This window comes from Callospermophilus lateralis, chromosome 10 (assembly GCF_048772815.1).
Source record: "Callospermophilus lateralis isolate mCalLat2 chromosome 10, mCalLat2.hap1, whole genome shotgun sequence".
Classification (NCBI taxonomy): domain Eukaryota; kingdom Metazoa; phylum Chordata; class Mammalia; order Rodentia; family Sciuridae; genus Callospermophilus; species Callospermophilus lateralis.
Genome location: NC_135314.1, coordinates 58,257,757 through 58,280,137, shown reverse-complemented (window position 1 = coordinate 58,280,137; position 22,381 = coordinate 58,257,757). Strand labels below are relative to the sequence as shown.

General features: G+C 37.6%; 1 protein-coding gene across 2 annotated transcripts in view; it reads right to left on the bottom strand.

Annotated features, from left to right (window-relative positions):
- Gpr156 (G protein-coupled receptor 156) overlaps positions 1 to 19,956 on the bottom strand; it is a 60,721-nt gene extending 40,765 nt beyond the window's left edge. For both annotated transcript variants that reach the window (XM_076868548.2, XM_076868549.2), the window contains exons 1-2: positions 19,861 to 19,956; positions 19,548 to 19,684 (exon numbers count right to left, since the gene is read on the bottom strand). In XM_076868548.2, coding sequence (XP_076724663.2) covers positions 19,548 to 19,684; positions 19,861 to 19,956 — 233 coding nt within the window. The remainder of the gene's footprint in view (positions 1 to 19,547; positions 19,685 to 19,860) is intronic.
- Between the last annotated feature and the right edge of the window lie 2,425 nt (positions 19,957 to 22,381).

The following is a 22,381-nucleotide window of genomic DNA, read 5'->3' as shown; positions in this document are numbered from 1 at the left end:
TAATTCCATAGTGTGGCAGAATGAAATATCTGGCTTCAGTCACCTTTAGATACGAGGGAAATAAATTCCAAAGAAAGAAAATTAGAATAATAGGGTCTCTATTAAATGGGAACAGACCATTCTGCAACCTGGGAAGGAGAAGACCAATAACATTGTGATTGAAACCTATTATATTACAAAGAGATTGTGATAGTGTGGATCTGAATGCCACCCAAAGGCTCATGTGATGAAGGCTTGGTTTCCAGTGCAGCAATGTTCAGAGGTGGGAGTTTTGGGAACTGACTGAATGTCATAAGACTCTGAGTCTCATTAACAGATTAATCCACTGTTGAACTGATTTTTGGAAGGTGGTGGGAACTGTAGGGTGGCCGGGGAAGTTGGAGGACTCTCTCTCTCTCTCTCTCTCTCTCTCTCTCTCTCTCTCTCAATTTCTCTCTCCCCCCCCCTCTTCCCTACTCTCCATCCTGGCTACCTTGAGATGAGCAGCTCTGCTCTGCCACACCCTTCCACCACGATGCTCACTGAAGGCTCAGAAACAGTCAACTGTGGACTGAAACTGTGAGCTGAAATAGATCTTTCTCCTTGTACATTGTTTTTCTTAGATATTTTGTCACAGCAACAAACAGCCAACTAACACAAAAATCTCAAGTATGGCAAAATGAAATCCTAGAAGATTTGAAAGAGAAGATAACATTTAGACATGCAAATTTAGGATATGAAAAATAAAGTACCAACCTGCAAAACAGATAGTAATTTAAAGGTGGTTATTATCTTCCAAGAGATGGTACAGGCAATGAAATACAGTTTTAAGGAAATGGTTCCATAATAGATTATTTGCCAAAAGGAGTTGCTATTCGTACGAGATTGTTTTTCTTTTTGGGGAGATGGGCCTAACCATGAAGGTAAATCAGAGGATTTACCTGCCTTCTCCCATGAAGGTGCTTGGTATCACTATCAAAGACAGAAAAATGGTCAGAATTGAGACTCAAATGGTGGCTAAGAATTTAGTCCGGAAGAGTTTAGATTCAGGAATCTGGGAAGGCCCATAAGCCAGACACTGAGAACCTGAAAGTAGAAACAAGCAGTGGTGGAATACGCAATGATGTCTAGGACCAAGAGACACTGTGAGGAAGAGAAATACAGAAAGAGCCAACAAAAGGGAAAACTATGAATGAGTCTATCAATCAGGGCCAGGGAAGACAGAAAATTCTCAGAGCTCCCAGTCAGTGAGAGGTGCCAGAAAGGCCCAAGCTGGCATGGGTGTCTATGCCAAGGTCTAGGTTTGTGGGCAGGCACTGGGCCACTAGAAAAGAGTGTGAACAGACTTGGAACAGGCACTGGCTGCTTCTCTTTAGCCTCTGCCTTGGGCATGTTGACCTAATTTTGTAAGAGACAAGGCCCAGGAAGCTTTTGCATTTCAGGGCTGAATCCTAACATCCAAAGGGTTGTAGCTGCTTTGATTGCCATCCAGGCCCATGTCACTGACACCATGGGCTGGATTTCATCAGATATCTATGGAGAGGGTATGCTTGGGGTACAGAAAGTGGTAATTATAGTCTGAAGTTTATAATGGGCTTGCTATAAAATAAATTTACAGAGTAAACCCAGACTACTGATTTTTTTGTGCTCTGAGCCAAGGTATATATGCCCAGGTCTGGGGAGGGACTAAGCGGTAGTTGGGAGTTAAAAAGGCCAGCTGCATAAAGGAGGACATGAAGACGGTCAGTTCTTTGCAGTCCTAGGCTGGATGGCCATGACACTAATCCAATGTGAAAATTCTCAGGATTGGAAATAACCGTTCAGATGTTACAGAAACAATATTACCAATTTGTTTGCCGTTTCTCTTTCCTTTCTTCTGTTTTCTTTTTAATGTTCAAAGTAGATAAGGCTCAGATTTGTAGAAAACAATCCATGTTTTGAGAAAACTATACTTACAGATAAGCTTTTCTAATTTGCCAGTTCTTTTGTGCTGAGCCATGTTTTCCAACAAACAAAACACACTAATAAATCTATCAGGGGCAGAAAGGCAGCGGGGGACAGCTGCAGCCGCATCATCCAGGAGTGACAATGATTAATTCCTACATCTGCTCAGTCGAACAGAAACAAAGGTCACCATGCATAGATTAGCATCGTGATCACCACCCCCTCCCAGCACACGCAAATGCACACATACATGCAGAGAGAGAGAGAGAGAGAGAGAGAGAGAGAGAGAGAGAATCTTTCACCTTTCACCACTGACAATGGTAACATTCAAAATGCCTGAAAAACATTCACTATCTGGTCAAAAGGAAAAAATGGAAAACAAGAAAAAAAACAAAACAAAATCAAGATCTTTATCAAGATGCTGAGGGGAAAAAGCATAGAGAAGGATTGGGCACTGATTAATGTCAGATTACTGTCCAATCTTGAGCAAAATTTGGATGCTCAGATATATTTATGAAAACAAAGGGAACAGGAAATTAAGGAATAAATCCTAAAACAGCAGTCTGATCAAAGGAAGAGAGGATATTGTGGTGAATACAAATATTTGGTATATTAATCTTCTCAGGCTGCCATAACGAAATACCATAGGCTATGTGGCTTAAACAACAGAAATTTATTTTCTTGCAGTTTGGGAGCTAGAAGTCCAAGATCAAGGTATCATCATGGTTGGCTTCTAGGGAGGCCTCTCTTCTTACTGGGTCCTCAAAGGTCTCTTCTCTGTGCATGCACAGGGGGGGAACTCTGGTTTTCTTCTTCTTCTTCTAAGGTACCAGTCTATTAGATTAGGGGCCCACCTAATGATATCATTGAATCCAAAATACCCTATCTTAAAGTACAGTCACACTGGGGTTATGTGAAAAAGTCATGAATTTTGGGGAAATACTTTCTGTCTATAATATTTAGAATTATGTAAAGAAGGTGTTTGGAAGTTGACTCTTTGTCCTGAAGACATGCCCACCTCCTATTTACGACCCGTACAATTATAGCTCCCTGATAGTTTGCTTTTAAAAAGATAATCTTAAGCTAGGAAAGGTATTTTTTAATTGGTTCTTTCTAGTTATACATGACAATAGAATTAATTTTGACATAATTATAAAAGCATGGAATATAATTTGTTTTAATTCAGTCTAGTATGTCCCCTTTCCTTCTCCTCCTCTCTCCCACTGTTCCCTTCCTTCTACTTTACCAATCTTTCTTTTTTTCAATATTTTATTTTTTAGTTGTAGACGGACACAATATCTTTATTTTATTTTTATGTGATGCTGAGGATCGAACCCAGGGCCTCGAACGTGCTAGGCGAGCGTTCTACCGCTGAGCCACAATCCCAGCCCACCAATTTTTCTATTACAGTTTTTTTTTTTTTTAAGTTAGTGTCTTGTGGATGTACATGATAATGAGATTCACTGTGGTATGTTCATATATGTACATAGAAAAGTTAGGTGAGATTCATTCCACTGTCTTTCCCTACCCCATCCCTCCCCGCTTCCCTTCATTCCCCTTTGTCTACTCCTCTGATCCTTCTTCTATTCTTTTATAAATAAATAAATTAATTATTTTTTATTCCCCTTTATTTTGGATTAGCTTCCACACATCAGAGAAAACATTCTAATGAAAGTTATTTTTTTAAAACACACAAATTACAAATACCTCAATGAATTATTAAAAAGAAAACACCAAGTGACTATAACCCATGTCAAAAGAGGACATTACAAATATCTCAAAATTCTACCTCATAATTATTACCCTTACCCTTTTCCCTAAAGGCAAAATACTATATTGACTATAAAATACTTTATTGACTATAATTTAATTATGCCTGAACTTTTTAAATAAAGGGAGACCCTAAAGCCCATGCTGCTTTGTGATTAGCTCTTTTAACCTGACATTGTGAGATTCATTCATGTTGCTGGATATCACTGTAGCGTGTTCACTTTTACTGCTATATAGTATTCCACACAGGATTTTACCACAGCTTATTTATTCCTTCTACTACTGATGGACATTTGAAAATTATAAATAACACTATCATGAATATTTTATACATATTTTAAACATAGTTCTGTTGGATATAATTTACATGTAAATTGAAAGGTAAATGGATTCCTAGTTTCAGATTTGTTAAATTATTTTTCCAAATGTTTGTACCAGTTAATATTCTCACCAAGAGGAGATGAGTTTATAAGCTTCACATCTCTACCTAACTTATCGTTAATTCATTAGTATGTATCTCATTATAGTTTCATTTTAATTTGCAATTCTGCAGTTATACACACCCATCAGTCTACTTTCTGTCTCTATAAATGTCTATTCTAGGTATTTCATATAAACGAAATTATACAATATGTGGTCTTTCATGACTTTTTTCACATAACATGTTTTTAAGTTTCATCCACGTTGTAGCATGAATCAGTAACTCATTTTTATGGTTGAATCCTACTTTATTGAGTAGTTTGTGTCACTTCATTTATCTACTCATCAGATGGTGGACATTTGTTTTTCTCCACTTTGGGGCTATTATGAATAATCCTATGTACATTAATTTATGAGTTTTTATGTGGACATGTTTTCATCTTCTTGGGTTCGTACCTAGGAACTGAATTGCTGGGTTATATGGTAACCATGTGTTTAACATTTGGGGGAAATGCCTAAGTATTTCCACAGCAGCAGCACCATTTTCCATCCCCACCAGCACTATATGAGTATCCTTATTTCTTCACATCCTCACAAAAACATATTTTTTTTATTACAGACATCCTAGTGGGTATAAAGTGGTATCTAATTACAAATACCTCAATGAATTATTAAAAAGAAAACATCTATGTGACTATAACCCATGTCAAAAGGGAACATTACAAATATCTCAAAATTCTACCTCATAATGATCTGCATTTCCCTCATGGGTAATGATGTGCCTATTGGCTATTTGCATATCTTTCTTTATTATTCAGATTCTTTGCCTGTTGAAACATTGTTTTTTATTTATTATTGAACTATAAATATTATTGATATATCTAGACACAAGTCCCTTATCAAATAAATGATTTAAAACTTTTTTTCATTCTTAGGTTCTTTTCACTTTTTAAAAAAGCGAGAATATTCTATTTATTTTTTGCAGTGCTGGAGATCAGACCTAGACCTTGTACATGCAAGGCAAGTGCTCTACTGCTAAGCTATACCTCCAGCCTTCTTTTCAGTTTCTTGATGGTGTTTTACTTCTGAAGCAGAGAAGTTTTTCATTTTGATGATGCTAAATGAATCTACTTTTCTCTTGCTCCTGTGTTTTTGGTGTCATTTAATTGTGTTTTAATAAATACGAGTTCTTATTTTTTTATTATTATCAATGGTTCCATGAACAGGTCCTATAAAATTCACTTCTGTATTTATAGTGAAACTACTCATTATATCATTCAATATCCACAATACACAGTTGTGGAGTAAGAAGTTTTTTTTGAAAATAGTTACTTTTAAAAGTCTGAATTTACTCATAAAATGTGTTTATCCTTTTGGATGTTTTCTTTTTGTCTTGTCAGAAACCCAAAGATAACTTTTTAAACTTTTATTGAAGAAAACTATATATAAAGAAAAAATACAAAAATATAAAATTCACTGCCTTTTAATAAACAAACACACCTGTGCAAGCAGCATGTAAGTCACGAAACATAACCTATACTCAAGTAGGTTTTCTCTTGTATTCTTTTGGTCACTATTCCTTCTTTTTCCCTTCCTTCCTGACCTTAGGACAAGTACTATCTTGTCTTCTGACATCTTAAATTAGGCTAGCCTATTTTTGTGTTTCACATAAATAGAATCATATTGGATATAATTATTGTGTCTGACTTTTGTTCAACATTATTTTTATGAGTCGTACATAATGTGCCATATAGTTATAGACTGTTTATTAGTTCATTCAAATTGTTGAGCAGTACCTAATCATCGAGTGTATCATGAGCTATTTAGACATTAAGTTGGTGATGGGCATTTGAGTAGCATCCAGTTGGGTTTTGCTGTGGTTTGAATACGATCTGTACCCAGCCAAACTCATGCTGACATGTGGTCCCCAAAATAAAAGTGTTGAGAGGTAGTGGGGATCTTCAGAGGTGTTTTGGGTCATGCAAGTACCACCACAGGAAAGGATTAATGTCCATCTCATGTGAATGAGTTCAGTCTCATGGGGCTAGCTTAGTTGCCATGAGTATGTTGTTGTAAAGCAAGGCCACCTCACATATTTGGTCTCTTTTGTATGCATCCACTTCCACTTCGGTTTCTCTGCCATGTTGTGATGCAGCCAGGGGGCCTTCACCAGATACCAGCACCATGCTATTTGGCCTTTACAGCTACTAGAACTGTGAGCCAAATAAGCCTCTTTTCTTTATGCATCACCCAGCATCAGGTATTGTTACAGAAGCACAAAATGGACTAAAATGGAGTATTACAAACACTGCTGCTAAGAATATTCCAGTACATGAATTTTGGTGAACATATGTATGCAATTTTGCTGGAATTTCTGGGACCTAGAGTATTAACATGTTTAATAGATACAACTAAACAGTTTCCCAAAGTGATTACATCTTGTAGTTAAGCACTATATACACTGTTTATATATAATTTGTCTTTACAATGTTTACTGCATATATAATGATGGTACCATATAGCTTAGATTTGTAGTAGACAATACCATTTGGGTTTACTCCAAGATGTTCACACAATGATGAAATCACCTCACCATACATTTCTTAGAACAGCATCCCTGTCATTAAATGGTGTGTGACTGTACTTCCACATCAATGCATAAGAATTTCCCATTGCTCCCCATTCTTCTCAACACTTGGTTATGTCTATTTTTTCTTTTTTGATTGTAAATATTCAATCTCAGTGTAGCTTTAGTTTGCATTTCTCTTATGACTGATGAAATCGAACCCTTTATTGGCTATCTGGATGTATTTTTTTGGGAAGTGCTGTATCTTTTGTCCATTTTTTTTTTTAAATTGGTTCTCTGAGTTTTTCTTATTGATTTATAGTAGTGTTTATTCTGGATAAAAATCCTTTGATGATACATCCTTTGTGAATACAGTCCCAATCTACGACTTGCCTTTTTCCTGTCTTAGGAGTGCTTTAACAAACAGAAGTACTCAATTTTAATGAAGAGCAAAATAACAATCTTTTCTGTCATGAAAAATACTCTGTGTTTTTTTGGACACGTCTTTCTGCTTCAAGTTTGTGAAGATATTCCCTTATATTGTTTCCCTGAAGCTTTACATTTCGCCTGGAAGGGATTCTGTTGAGGTTCAGGTTGCATTTTCCCCCAGGTGGATGGCCCGCTGACTCTGCACCACCTATTGAAAAGTGTGTTTCACACTCAACTTCTTATGGGTGCTTCCTATTCTGTTCTAGCGGACTATTTTTCTCTCTTTACCCCAACAGCATACTTAACATGTCTTCCTTGCTAGTTTTATAATAAATTTTGATATCCAGAAAAGGAAATCCTTTCACTTTGTCCTTTTTTTTCCAGGCTATTTTTGGCCTTTTGAATTTCCATATAAATTTGAGAATCAGCTTTTTGATTTTCACCAAAAAAGAAAAAAAATGTGATTCTGTTGTGATTGCATTAAAAACTACTTGTATCAATCTAGGAAGAAAATTTGTCTTTACAATATTGAGTCTTCTAACTGATCTGGATGTCAAAGTGCCCACCCCCCAGGCTTTTACTGTTTTGGGTTCTCTCTTCTTAGGATGGTTAGCTGTTTACTGCCTCTCCCTTATTTCTCCTACATAGACAAGAGTAACAGCTCTTGTGGCTATTGGTGGTCTGTTCTCAGATAGTTTTATTTTGAAGTTCACGGGAATATTCTGTCATCTAGTTTTCTTTTTTTTTTTTTAATTTTTTAACATTTATTTTATTTTTTTTTTAGTACTTGGCAGACAGAACATCTTTGTTTGTATGTGGTGCTGAGGATCGAACCCAGGCCGCACGCACGCCAGGCGAGCGCGCTACAACTTGAGCCACATCCCCAGCCCTCATCTAGTTTTCTTATAAGTGGATTTTGTTTTGTTTCTTACAAAGTTTTTTGTTTTCTCTGTACCTTCTCTGTATGTTTTCATGTGGAGATTCAGGAAGATTTAAGATTTATGATTATGCTGCCAGGCGTGGTGGCACATGCCAGTAATCCCAGCAGCTTGGGAGGCTAGGACAGGAGGATCTCAAGTTCAAAGCCAGCCTTACCAAAATGCGAGGCACTAAGCCAGGCAGTGAGACCTTGTCTCTAAATAAAGTACAAAATAGAGCTGGGTATGTGGCTCAGTGTTTGAGTGCCCTTGAGTTCAATCCCTGGTACCCATAATAAACAAACAAACAAAAATCTATAATGCCCCTGTCTCTGTCACCTTCCCTAAATTCTTTGTCACTTATTGGTTCTAATAATTTATATGAACATACATTTGAATTCTCTATACATTCAATAATATTATCTGCAAATAATAAGGTTGTTTCTTGCTTTCCAATCTTTACTCAGTATTACCTGATAGTCCCTTTATTTTTCTGGCTCCAGTTTTTACTCTGTGGCTCATGTTCTCTCCAAGTATACACAAGAAGTGCCATTGCCAGTATTTACTTCCAGAACCAGATTCCCAAGCTGCTGGGATTACGGGCATGTGCCACCACACCTGGCAGCATAATCATAAATCTTAAATCTTTCTGAATCTCCTTAGGTAAATTAGGATGCTGCTTCTTGAGGTAGCCCCTATTGTATGCTGCCAACCTGATGACATCCCTATAGAAAATACAGAGCACAGAAAGAGTCCATGTGCACTCTCTTCTGCTAGGGTACCTTAGCCTAGGAAGGGGTGGAGCTGGTGCTCACCCATTAGACTTGAGCAGCAGGGAACCAAAGATGACTCCTCCAAACATTTCCAGGGTTTCTTAGGTTCCACTTATAGCCATTCAAGTACTTGAATTAAGATACCTCAAGGAGATGACTTTATTTAAGGTTAAATAAAGATGTTAAAGTTCAATTCACAAAATGGCACCCAGATTTCCTGTTCAATGGAAGTCAAGTTATGTCAGTCCTTAGCTCCAGACCCTATAATGGCTTCCCATAACACTCAGGGTAAAAGCCAAAGTCCTTACATTGACCTACGAGAGCCCCGTGATCTGGCCACCTTTATTTTTCTGATGTCACCCTACCCTTTGTCTTACTTAATCTGCACCAGTCACACTGGCTTCCTTGTATTTGTTTGAACACTAGGTATGTTCCTACTTCAGGGTCTTTGCATTTTATGTGCCCTCTGCCTGGAATGGCCCTTATCTAATGACCTATTTATTATATTTTTCAGGTCTATTCTCAAATGTCACCTTCTCAGTGAGGCCTTCCCTGGTCAATCATCTAACTACTACCCTGATATTCCTCATTCACATTCCCCATTTTATTTTTCCTTTCTGTCTTGATCACTAACATCCCATATATTTTATTTATTGACTGCTCACTCTTTAGGAAAGCAAGGTCTATGACGGAAGTGAAGTGATTTTTTTTTCCTATTTTGTTCTTCAATATAACCCCAGCACCTAGAACAATATCTGGTACACTGTTGACCAATTCAATAGATATTTGTGGAAACAACAGGTACACTCATAAGAACCAGATTATGAGAATGCCATCTTAAAGTACAGACCTCTGTGGTCTTGTATCAAGAGAAGACAGGTTCCAATGATGTGACAAGATTAAAAGATAGTTGAAATAAGGGGCCACAACCAAGAGGGCTGGTAATCTAAAATTCTAGATGTCATCTTTGGGCTCCTGGAAGTGGAAACCACCAGGAGAAAGAAAACAGTGGAAATCAACTGCTTAACTTTGGCATGATTTCATGTAGAATGATACTATATTTAAAAAAGTTAAAGAATAAAAAAATCTGTCTTCTAAGATCTACCTTTATCATCATACTCTATTATATTCTAGGTCAGTTAATTTGTTCATTTAAGAAATAGAGTGAAATCCAGGCACAACAGAGACACAAAGATGAATAAATTCCAGGCACTTATTATCTGGTGAGGGAGATAAGAGCCCCCTCCTCCAAATTCAGTAAGTGCCATCAGCTGTGATGGGGTAATTGTTGTGTCTATCTATGATGTTAGGTAGGTAACAGAGGGTGTGGACATTTCATCTAGAGCTGATATTCATCTAGGCCTGTCTGCAGGATGAACAAACAGCATCAGAGCCCTATGTTGAAACCACTCATACACATTAACCCCGACTCTGCCTCATTCACTTCTGCCAACTCACCCACATTCCACCCCATAACCAGTACCCTAGAAAGACCTCCTTCCTGCTCGCAGTGCTACATCTTTCCACCCCACTTCTGCTTTGCTCCTCTTTCCCTGTACCATTCCTGCATACCAATGGCTTCTGACCTCATGATACACCACCTGTTCTTAGATCCCTGCCCAATTCTCTGAAATTGGTAAGTAGATTTTTTTTTTTTCCTTTTATGACCCTAGCTACCATTTTGGAGAAAGCCTTGCAGAAGTTGCTTCTGGCTAATCTATCTCATCAAGGCCTTGACCCTGCAACACCGTTCCCAAGTTGAGCTATATGCCTGGTATTTATTCTAGAACTGTGTAGTTCCTCTTCCTCCATCTTGGTCAATAACCATCAAACCAGGGATAATAGAGAAGATCCCAGAAATCCTTGTAGGGCACAATAGAATGCACATCTTCTCTTAGCTAAGATATATCAGTACTGCTCTCCTTTCTTCCCAGCCACATTTCTTTCAGCTCCAATTACTAAAATCACAAAGACGGCAGACCTGAAACAACATGAAAAGAACACAGCTCCTATCCCTGCAGCAAAGCACTCTTTTTTAAAAAGCTATTTTTTCAAAAATCCAAATGTATTTTGATTTGTTCATGTTTTTCTACCCAGGGGATGCATTTAAAACTCCCAGAAAGCTCTAAATAACATTTTAAACAGGATCCTGAGCACATAGGAATTGAGCTCAGTAAATATTTACTATTGAAATTGATAGATAAATCTCACTCAAATAATAATATAAGGCTTTCAGGAATGGAAAGAATAAAGATGAATCTAACTCTTTTGAAAAGTGAGGAGATCTTGAAAATTTTGATAATAAAGGGCAATTATGCAAAACCTAGGAAGCCAGAGAGATTTGAAAAGGGTACAATAATAACGTGCTTGAGAACCATGACTCATGCAGTATGTTGGATTTTCCGAAGGCAGAGAAGGAAAACACAGCAGGGAACACGAGTGTGAAACTCATCTCTGCCTGATACAATAAAAGGCCTGTGAGAGGATCCTGAGGAAGACGTTGTAGTAGACAAGGAGACTGCAGGGTTGGACACATTTTAGCCATTCACCAGCATCTGGTTCTTTGTCTATCACCTCCAGCCAGGGTACAGACAAAGGTAGCAGATGCCTATGTGCAGAGCTCCCAGTATTGAGGCAAACCTATAATGAGCCCTGAGAAGCTCTGCAAAGTCTAGTTGGTATGCCCAGAGGCTAGGCTACTTTTTCAGGATTGTGCTTGCAGGGCACAAACTTGAGGGATCAGATAACATCTCCAGCAGACAAAAAAGCAGGCTTGTTATAACTCATTACAAAGTAGTAAATCCTTCAGGCTCAGGGCTCCTCTCCTTGAATGGCAGTCCACTGTGTGTGCCAGAATCCATCATGGATCCTCTATTGTCCTCCTGACACTTGGGGACCTGAGAACCAGCACAAACCCAACATGAAGCTCTGAATACTGCTTCTGTCATGAGAAATGAAGTACTTTGTCTCTGACCCAGAGATCTTGTGTCTTTTGCTAACACCATGACAGTTGCAGGTTAGTTTGCAAGTAGCTAAAGTTCATATCCTACACAACTCTTTGTTAACCAGACTTCTTAATTTCCCAGACAGTAATATCCCAGATTTAAGGAATTTGAAAATTCTATCTCTAATTCTGAGATGTAACCATATATCAGGAACAACGACCATCAACAATCATTATCACAAGTGATAGTGAAATAAGGTTTCAGAATAAAAGAACTTACTGAACAAGTTTAGCTTAATGCAGGACTTACATTGCCCTTACTCTGTGCATTTCAGAGGAGGCACCAGGAGAGCTTCCCATTGTTCCTGAAATATCTGCACAGTTAGGATGACCTAAGCTGGGCAAGGTGGTGAAGTCCTGTAATCCCAGCTTCAGGAGGATCATGAGTTGGAGGCCAGCCTCAGCAATTCAGAAAGGCCCTAGGCAATTTAGCAAGAACCCTGTCTCAAAATAAAAATAAAAATATCTAGGGATGTAGCTCAGTGGTAAAGCCCCCATGTTCAACCCCAGTCCACATGCCCCCCTAACAAAAAAGGATGACAGTTAAGTCATTATGGTCCTAATTCACCTGCGTGAAGAATCTAGGGAAAAGAAAACACTCTCTCATATCAACTCTTAATATCTAGCAGAGTTACTAGATTGGTTTCAGGATACCTGATGTTGTATACATTTTTTCCCTTGAAAACTTTCCCAGAAAAATAAGAACATTTTTAACATAGTTTAGTAGCTTTATTGAAATATATCTAATATACAACAAATTATACATATTTAAAATGCATGATCTAATAAGTTTTAAGAAATTTATATACTTGTGATTAATCAAGTCATGAATGTATTTATGACCTTGAAAAGTTTACACATGACTCTTTGAAATCTCTCCTTCCAATCTCTTTGCCAACTTCACCTACCTGCAGGCAACTGCTGATCTGCTTTCTCTCACTGCATATTAATTTAATTTAATAGTTTAATTTTCTAGAACTTAATGTACTTGGAATTACATAGCACATTAATCTTTTTTTTTTGCCTTGCTTCTTTCACTCAGAATTATTTTGAAATTCATCCATGTTATTCCAAGTATTAATAATTCATTCTTTTATTGCAGAGTAGCATTCTCAGCAATATACAGCAATTTGTTTATCCATTAAGCTGTTGATAAATATTTACTATTTCCAGTTTTTAGTTATAGCAAATATGCTGTAAACATTGGAGTACAAGTCTTTGTACCGATATACCTTCATGTTTTTTTAAATTCTTTAATTTTTTATTTTAATTATTTATTAGTTTCATGTGGTGCTGCTGAGGAGTGAACCCAGTGCCTTACACGTGCTAGGCAAGTGCTCTGCCACTGAGCTACAGCCCACATAGTTCATTTCTTTATGGTAGATGTTCGTTGATTTTAAAAGACTCTCAGACTGCTTTCCAAAGTGGTTGCACCATCTTACATTCTTACCAGAAGTATATGCTAAAGTATAAGATTCTTTGGAAAACATGATTTTGATATTTATTGTCTAATTTATTAATGTTTTATTTTATGGATCATACTTTTGGTGCTGTATCTAAGAAATCTTTGATTATTCTAGGGTCACAAAATATGCCTTCTATATTTCCTTTATAAGTTTTACAGTTTTAAGATTCTAGTTAATCTATGATCCATTTTGAATTAATTTCTGAACATAATGCACAGTGTAGATCAAAGTTCATTTGTGCATATGAAAATTCAATTGTTCCAACATAATTTGTTGAAGATTTTCCTTTTTTGCATTGATTGCCTTTACACTTTGGCTGAAAATCAGTTGATGAATACATGAGTTTATTTCTGTAGTCTATTCTTTTTTGTTAATGTATAAGCCTGCCTTTGTCCAACACCAAACTGCTTCATTACTCTAGTTTTGCATAAGTCTTGCAATAAAGTGGTCCTGGTCCCTTATTCTTTTTTAAAAGTGTTTTAATATTCTAGGTCCCTCATAAATTCATGTGAATTTGGGAATCAGTTTGTCAATTTGTACAAAGAGGGGAATGGGACTGTGATTGGGTTGAGTGCACACATCATTAGGAGAGAAGTGATGTTTTAACAGTATGGAGGCTTCCAACCCATGGACACATTATCTCTATTCACTTAGGTTTCCTTTAATTCTCTCATCAAAGTTCTAAAGTTCTTAGATTTGTCCCTAAATATTTCATATTTTAGATGCTATTATAAATGCATTGCCTTTAATTTCATTTTTCAGTGGTCTGTTCCTATTATATAGAATTACAATTGAGTTTTGTACATTGAACTTGTATCCCACAACTTTGCTAAAGTTATTGTTCATTGTAAAGGTTGTTTTTTGTTTGTTTGGTTTTGTTTTGTTGTAAGTAGATTCCATTGGATTTTGTGTGTGTGAGCGCCCCAGGGATTGAACCCTGGCACAAGTGAGCCGTATCTCCAGCCCTTTTAATTTATTATTTTGAGACAGGATCTCTTAAAGTTACCCAGGGCTTTGCTAACTTGCTGAGGCTAGCTTTGAATTTGCAATCCTCCTGCGTCAGCCTCCCAAACTGCTGGGATTACAGGCAAGTGCTACTGCAATTAAATCCACTGGATTTTTTTTTTTTTTTTTATGTAGATAATCAGGTCACCTGAGGATAAAGATATTTTGGTTCTTCCTTTATTAAAATAGGGGCCTTACTCTTCTAAAGTAATGAAATGAAATAAAATGTTTAATAGCAACATTGAAAGTGAACATCTTGTCTTTCTGATCTTAACAGGAAAGTAGTCATCTTTTACTATTAAAAATGATGTTAGTTGGAGATTTTTCCATAGACGCACCTTATCTTTATAGGAGAAGTTTAAGAAACTCTCTCCTATTCCTAATTTGTTGAGATCTTATCAGAATTGATGCTGAAATTTGTCAAATGCTTTTTCTGCATGTATTGAGACAACTATATAGTTTTCTTTTTTAGGTGGTAAATATGGTAAAATTATATCGATCAATATTTGGGTGGTAGACAAAATTTGGATTCCTGGAATAAAACTTCATTTGGTCATAATGCATTATCTTTTTAATATTTAGCTATATTTAATTTGTTAGAATTTTGACTCTTTGTTTGCAAGGAATATCACCTGGGAGTTTTTTCCCCTTCTCATTCTTCTTTTAATGTTATTGTTAGATTTTAATATCAGCATACTGCTATCCTCATGGAATGAGGTAGGAAGTAGGAAGTTCTTCCTCATTTTCATTTTTTTAAAAGGGTGGGAGTCTAGCTCCTCCAGAGATTTTTCTGTTATTGCTTTTTAATTTAATTCCATATTATTATTTTTACAGGCACACATTAGCTATGTGCCTCTGGCTTAGGGTCTCACACAGAATGCAGTCATAATCGCAGCCATGGCTGAAGTCCTCTTAAGACTTGACTAGGGGAGAATCTGCTCCACACCTATTCACATTGCTGTTAGCAGGTTTTAGAAGCTCTATTTCCAAGTTCACTGATATGGATATTGGCAATCCCAGGTACTCACAGGCTACAGCCTGGAAACTTCAGTTCCTTGTCATGCGGCCCTCTCCACAGGCAGCTTACCATATGGCTGTGAGCAAGTGGAGGTGTGAGAGAGATCCAAGGAGGAAGCCACAATCTTTTGGAACCTACTACTAGAAGTGACATCCTTTAATAAGCAAATCAGTAAATCCAGTGCAAAATCTCCACTCAAAGAGATTGTTGTTCATAATATTACCTTATTACCCTTCTAATATCGAAGAATCTATAGTGATGTCACTTCTCCCATTCCTTATTTGGGTAATTATATCTCCCTCTCTCCTCCTTCTCTCTGTTTCTTTCCCTGATTAGTTTGGCTAGAGGTGGTTGATATTATTGGTCTTCACAAAGATTCAGCTTTTGGTTTCACTGATTTTTTTTTTTCATGTTGTATTCCATTTCATCAATTTCCACTAATCTTCATCACTTCCTTTCTTCTATTTAGTTTAGGACTTATTTGCTCTAATTTTTTTTTCTTTTTCTATGATGGAAGGTAAGGTCATTGACATGAGGCCTTTCTTCTTTCTATACTTCAGAATTTAGTGCTATAAATCTTCCCTATAGTACCCCTTTTAAAGTCACCCAACAAATTTTGATATATTGCCTTTTCATTTTCATTCAGTCCAAAATACTTCCTAATTTCCTTTTTGGTTTTTTCTTTGACCATGAGTTTTTTTTAAAAAAAGTGTTCTACTTAGCTCCTGAATATTTTAAAATTTTCCAGAGATTCTTCTGTTATTGCCTTTTAATTTAATTCCATTGTATTCAGAGAACATACTTCGTATGACTTGAATCCTTTTAAATTTAGTGAAACATTTTTTATGGCCCAGAATATGCTCTATCTTGGTAAATGTTCCATGTGTACTTGAAAAGAAATTTATAGTCTGCTGTTGTTGGGTGAAGGCTTGCATAAATGCCAATTAGGTCAAGTTGATTGATAGGATTGTTCAAGTTTCTTATATTTTTACTGATTTTCTGTTGTAGATTACATTTTTAAATTTTTATCAAAAATGCAGGATCTGCAACTGCACTTAAATATTATTGAATTTTTTTTTGTCAAAAGGGTTTTTTCCTCTAGCATAGGCATGCCTGAGAAAGTACACATGTACATACACACGTACACACACACATATACACACACACATAAATTTAGAGACCACAGAACTTAAGTGACATTGAACATTGAACTGTGATGCTGCACCTTTGAACAAATTTTGTAGCTCAGTAAAGTACTTTTGAAAATGAGTTATTTTATATTTCCTGTCTGACCTTGTAAGTTCCTTAATTACAAAATGTATTCTTATTCACAGTGACTCCTATTATTTTATTCTTTATGCCAAATCATGCTTCCACTGCAAAGACAACAGGCAGCAAAATTTTAATAAAATGAAAGAAATATAGATATTTTTAATGTTAATGCTATTTATAGCTGCTTTCTGTTTTAACAGGATATACAAGTGCTTGACAAGCTTTGCATTCTGCAAAACTGTGTATAAAAATAATGGGTTAGAAGAAAAATATGATGGGGCTCTAATGCTTGACACACATTTAACTTTCTAGTGAGTATAAGTAAAATAATAAATATCCCAATTAAAATATTAGCACTCAGTAAATATCCACAACCATTTACAGCCAGAATGATAGCTGATTTTCTTTATATATATATATATACACATATATATATATATTTATTTTCTTTAGTTGTAGATGGACACAATATCTTTTTTTATTTATTTATGTGGTGCTGAGGATCAATCCCAATGCCTCACATGTTCTAGGCAAGTACTCTACCACTGAGCTACAACCCCTGCCTTCAATCTCTCCCCTATCTTCTATAGCCTTCAATCTCAAGTATAGGTCCTAAAGCATTTATTGCCAATAGATAATATTGTCCTTAAAATTAAAAATATGCTCTGATACATGCTTTCTTCAACATTCAGTTGCAGTTTTTAAATATAAGGCAAATGTCTCTTCTGCTTATTCATCTATAAATACAACTTCATGTGCAGCAAAGACTCAGTTTCTGAAGTCATTAAGCCACCTATTACTTGCACAACAGGAAGGCATTGACATGGTATTCTCAGTGTAGGCCTTCCTCTCTAACTGTGAGAGAGCTTGCCCCTGAGTGCTTTAAACTACTGGTTTGCTGGAAGAAAAATGATAGGTGGAATGATGATATCTTTTTCTTATTTGTCAGTCAGGTTTAAATTTCATTAATGAAATGTGCTGTAGTTCAAGAGACTGTTCCTCTATTGTTCTAACCTTGAAATGAATGATTTTCCTAGTCACTTTCTTGGTATCACTCAATATTAGGATTTAAATATCCTTATTTTCAAGAGTACTGAACACTGTTTACTTAGTACCTATTATGTTCCAGAATCTATTCTAATTGCTAGAGGAAAAGTGGTGAGTATGATAGATAAGATCCCTGTATTCACAGGCTTTACATTCTAGAAAGGGATACTGACAAAAAAGACAATTCAATCAACACAGTAATATCAGATAGTTACATAAAATAAAACATGGTGATGGTATGTGGAACGAGATGGGCTGGGTGGCCATTGGGTAGAGAGACTCCTTTAGATAAGATGGTGTTATGGTTTGGATGTGAGATATCCCCCAAAAGCTCATGTGTGAGATAATGCAAGAAGGTTCAGAGAAGAAATGATTGGGTTACGAGAGCCTTAACCCAGACAGCGATGGGATTAAGTGAGTGGTAACTGAAGGCTGGCGGGGTGTGGCTAGAGGAGGTGGGGCACTAGGGGTGTAGATTTGGGGTATATATTTGTATCTGGTGAATGGAGTCTCTCTCTCTTCCTGATCATCATGTGAGCAGGTTCCCTCTGACACACCCTTCTGCCATGAGGTTATGTCACACTCTTTCCCCATGATGTTCTGCCCTACTCAGCCCCAAGGAATGGAGCCGGTCTTCTATGGACTCAGAGCCCTGTGATAAACTTTTCTCCCCTAAAATCATTCTGGCCGGATATTTCAGTCATAGAAGCGAAAAAGCTGATTACAACAGCTGGTCAGAGAAGTTTTCTTTGAAGAGGTGACACTAGAGCCAAGACCTATAAGATGAGGAGGCATGGGCCGCAGGAAGATCTGGAGAAGACTGTCAGACAGAGGGAACAATAAAGGGACAGAAAGCACAAAGACCTTGAGATGGGAGTAAGCTTAGTGTGTCTGAGAAACAGAATGAAGAGTGGCTGGGGCAGCTTGGGGGTGTATTCCAGTTTGAGTGCCACATGTCACATGCTGAGGCTGACCCAGCCAATCAGGTCAATGTTGCTTAGCAATTCCCTGTCTGTGGTGCCTAAAATGGCAAGTGGCATCCCCAAATGCTTGCTAAACAAATACAACCAACGGATCCTCATCTAAGTGCCAAATCTATCATAGGCAATGGAGTACAATACACTTGATCACTGCCAGGTGTGAGACTCGAGTGGGACTGGATGAGTTTGGCCTCTGGGGGAGGGGTCCAATTCTGATTATAGGCTCCAACCAGAAGTCAGCTGTATGGCAGGGAGAGAGGGCTGAAGCTGGGCTTCTCCAGAAGCAGACTGGAACAGTGGGGCCAAAGGAGGGTATAAGTGTTGAGGTGGGAGAGATGGGGTGGGCCCCAAAGGAAGGAATAAAGAGCAGTAAAGTCAAGAGTCTGTGTGTTTGGATTAAAGAGCTTAGTAAAGGCAAGAGTCTGTGTGTTCTTTCAGACAAGTCTCCAATTGCTTCTTTTGCCAGGCTTGGGAACCAGAGATGCTTACCCTGATGCACCAGTGATGTCTCAGCCCACCAGAACTGTCTAGCAGAATAGCCAGGCAGTAAAACTTCACTGTTCTGTGAGAACCTTAACCCAGATTGATTCCATTGTGAAGTCTATACACTTTTATGTTGTTTTGGACATTTTATCTACAGGGTCTCAGTTTTTCACACAAATACTACATTTTCTTAGAAGGACTGTCCCTCCTATAAAGAGAGAAATTTTTCGTTCTCTTCTTTGGATACTCACTGTAGTAATTGGTACAATACTGGGCTGGAGCTTTCTCTGCTCTGGAGGGAATTGTACTACAGGAACAGTAGTATTTCAGAGGGAATTTCTCATGTGACTCACACAGTGGGAGACAAGCTTTGCTGATACTGGCTGGATGCTTGTGGTGCCAAAATGATGTTAGCACTCTAAGTTTCACAGTTTGGGCCAGAGGCGATGAAGAACTAGGCCCGGGGCTGCTTACCTGTTCTTCCTGCAGCGAATTGTGAAGGCAAGGAAGAAGAGTATCAAAAGTAGTCCACAGCTGAGAAAAGTCCAAATAACACCCAAGAGGGCAGGAGACAATGAAGGGACCGTCTTACTGCTATGCTGGGAAGAGGTCTGAAGACAGAGGAAAGAGAAGCTGTTAGGAATGAAGGATCTTCTGCAGATCAGCACCAACGCGGGGAAATACATGTTCTTGCTTAGGCACTTCTCCTCTCTCCTTCCTCCCCCACCTCACTGCCAACAACAACAATAATGTGAGCACCCCTGACGCCCCTTGACTGCTCACTTACAACTGTTGTCCTGCAGAGATCATGAAGGGGTCTCTGATCCAGCTGCTGGCCAGGAAAACTGTCACAAAATTCAGAGCAGTTTATTTCAGGCTCCATGTCACCACATGTCCTCTTGGTGTGTACTTATTCACAGTCTCAGTCATCCACTGGTAAGGGAGGCAGACCTTTGAAACACAAAAGCAACTCCAGTCTTTTCTTCAGAAGCCCCATTTTGGAGCTGGCTTCTGGCTGAAATCCAGAATAAATAACAAATTCGGATGGAAGCAAAGGCTTACTTCATTAGGCTCCTTCATCAGACCTACTCCAACATTAGACATCCTTCAATGGGTCCCCTGCTGCTAGAGTGTAGTATGTGTGCCAAAAGTGGACAATTTGGTAACCCTTAGGTCACAGAAAGTGATGATTCTGGCTCACCACCAGAGGGCGGTCACTGTTCCAAATACTCTCACGCTGGGCCTTGAAGAAAGGAAAGCAACTGTGTTAACAAGCACAAACACAAATTTTTAAAATATTTTTTATTTTATCATATGCAATTATATTTTACTGTATAATTATGTACTTATATATTACAAAGGTTAAATATATAAAGTACTTTGGTATAATTTTAAACCATTATTATAAATAATACTTTAAAAACAAAGATAAAGCACATCTAGCAATTTCTAGGTAAAAAGCTCTGCAGTCTGTCTTCAGATTCCTTTCGTGGCCCATTACTGTAAAAACTTTACATTAGATGTGTAAGACACATTGTTTTTCCTTCCCTCCCAGGAAACCTCCTGCTCTTCTAAGATTTTCTCATGTAACTTCTGGTTTAATCTCCGTCTGATCCTTGGTGGTACTGGGCTTGGTGCCCATGCTGTCTCCATACATGATCTGTCACTCTACCTCTTGTTGTCTCAGAGTGTGGAAGAACATTCTATGTCCAGTGAATGGGGGTTTTTGAGAGGTCTTCTTTGCTTGTTTTTGTTTGTTTGTTGTTTGTTTGTTCATTGGTCCCAGGAATTGAATCTAGTAGTTAAGCACTATTGGGTCACATCCCCGGCCCTTTTTATTTTTTATTTTAAGACAGAGTTTCACCAAGTTGCTTAGGGCCTTGCTAAATTGCTGAGGCTGGCCTTGAACCTGCAATCCTCCTGCCTTGGCCTCCTGAGCCACGGGATTATAGGTATGTGCTACCATGCCCAGTTTGTTTGCTTGTTTTTAAAAATATGTACTGACAGAGTTTAGGTTGGCTACTCAGGTAATAGGAAGATGTAGAAATTCCTTCTAAATGAGTCATAAGATGCCTTCAATATAAATATTGTGATCTAAAAAGAAGCTCAACCTTGAACAGCAAAGGCAGAAAGGCCAAAGGGCTCAAATTAAGACCAGTAGAAAAGCAACCTTTTATACTAGAAAATAAATCTTTCAGTAGAAAAGCAATCTTTTCTACTAATTTTTAAAGCAACCCATCCCTTAATAGAGAAAATAGATTTGAAATTTGACTGAAGCAATTCAGAGGATGCCACTTCTGCTTTGTGTTTTTGAAACAGCATAGCATCATATTCTTTGATTGTGGAGGAAAATGGGATAAAAATATCAACAACTATTATTTCAATAGTCACTGAGCATAGGACCCGTGTTTAAGCCAGAATAATAGTGACAGGTGTAGAATGCCATCTTAGATTCTGTGTGCTTAGGCATGAACAATATGGCACCAGGTGCTGCCCATCCATTGGCCTCTAATATGTTCCTGAATTATTTACCAGGTTCATTATAATGACATCCCAAGAGAATGAAAATCCACTATCTCTCGTCAAGACATTTAAGTTCTTGTGCAGCCTGGAGAGATTACTAAGTGCAAAATTAATAATCAAATATAAAAATCTTACTCTTTGTATTCTAATTTAGTTATGACTTTAATTGCTAAAAAGGCACTCTTTTTCTTTTTTTATTTTTTATAGTTAGACATCCCCTATTAAGCCTTCTAGCAGAGAACAATATCACAAACCACAGGGGGGATTACACATTACATTACAAATTAGAAGATGTATTTTTTTCTATACTGCCATTTTAATTATACTGGCAAATTAAGTACACTTATCTATGAATCATTATTAAATCCATGTATATTGTATCCTTATATGGAAGAAGTATATGTTTGTGTATAGGTATTCCTGTATATATAAAACCTCACTGTGTTCTCACTACAGCAGTGTTGTGTGGCATAAACAGCACCATTCCTCATTTTCAAATAAATAAATTGAGCAGAAAAGTGGAGAACCTTATTCCAAATCTACAGAGGCAGACTTGTATCTAGTAGTTTGCAATCCAAGGTCAATGTCTTCCCAGTGCACACTGTACACAGGGCAGACACTATAGACTGACCTGGGTTTCTCCAGCTTTAGTTCCCAAGCTGCACTTCTGTGGTGCCCTGGAGTGTGACACACCATGGTGCATCTATACCAGTGACTCTCAACTAGGGCAATTTTGTACCTCCAGGGGACATCTGGCAGTATCTGTAGACATCTGTGGTTGTCAA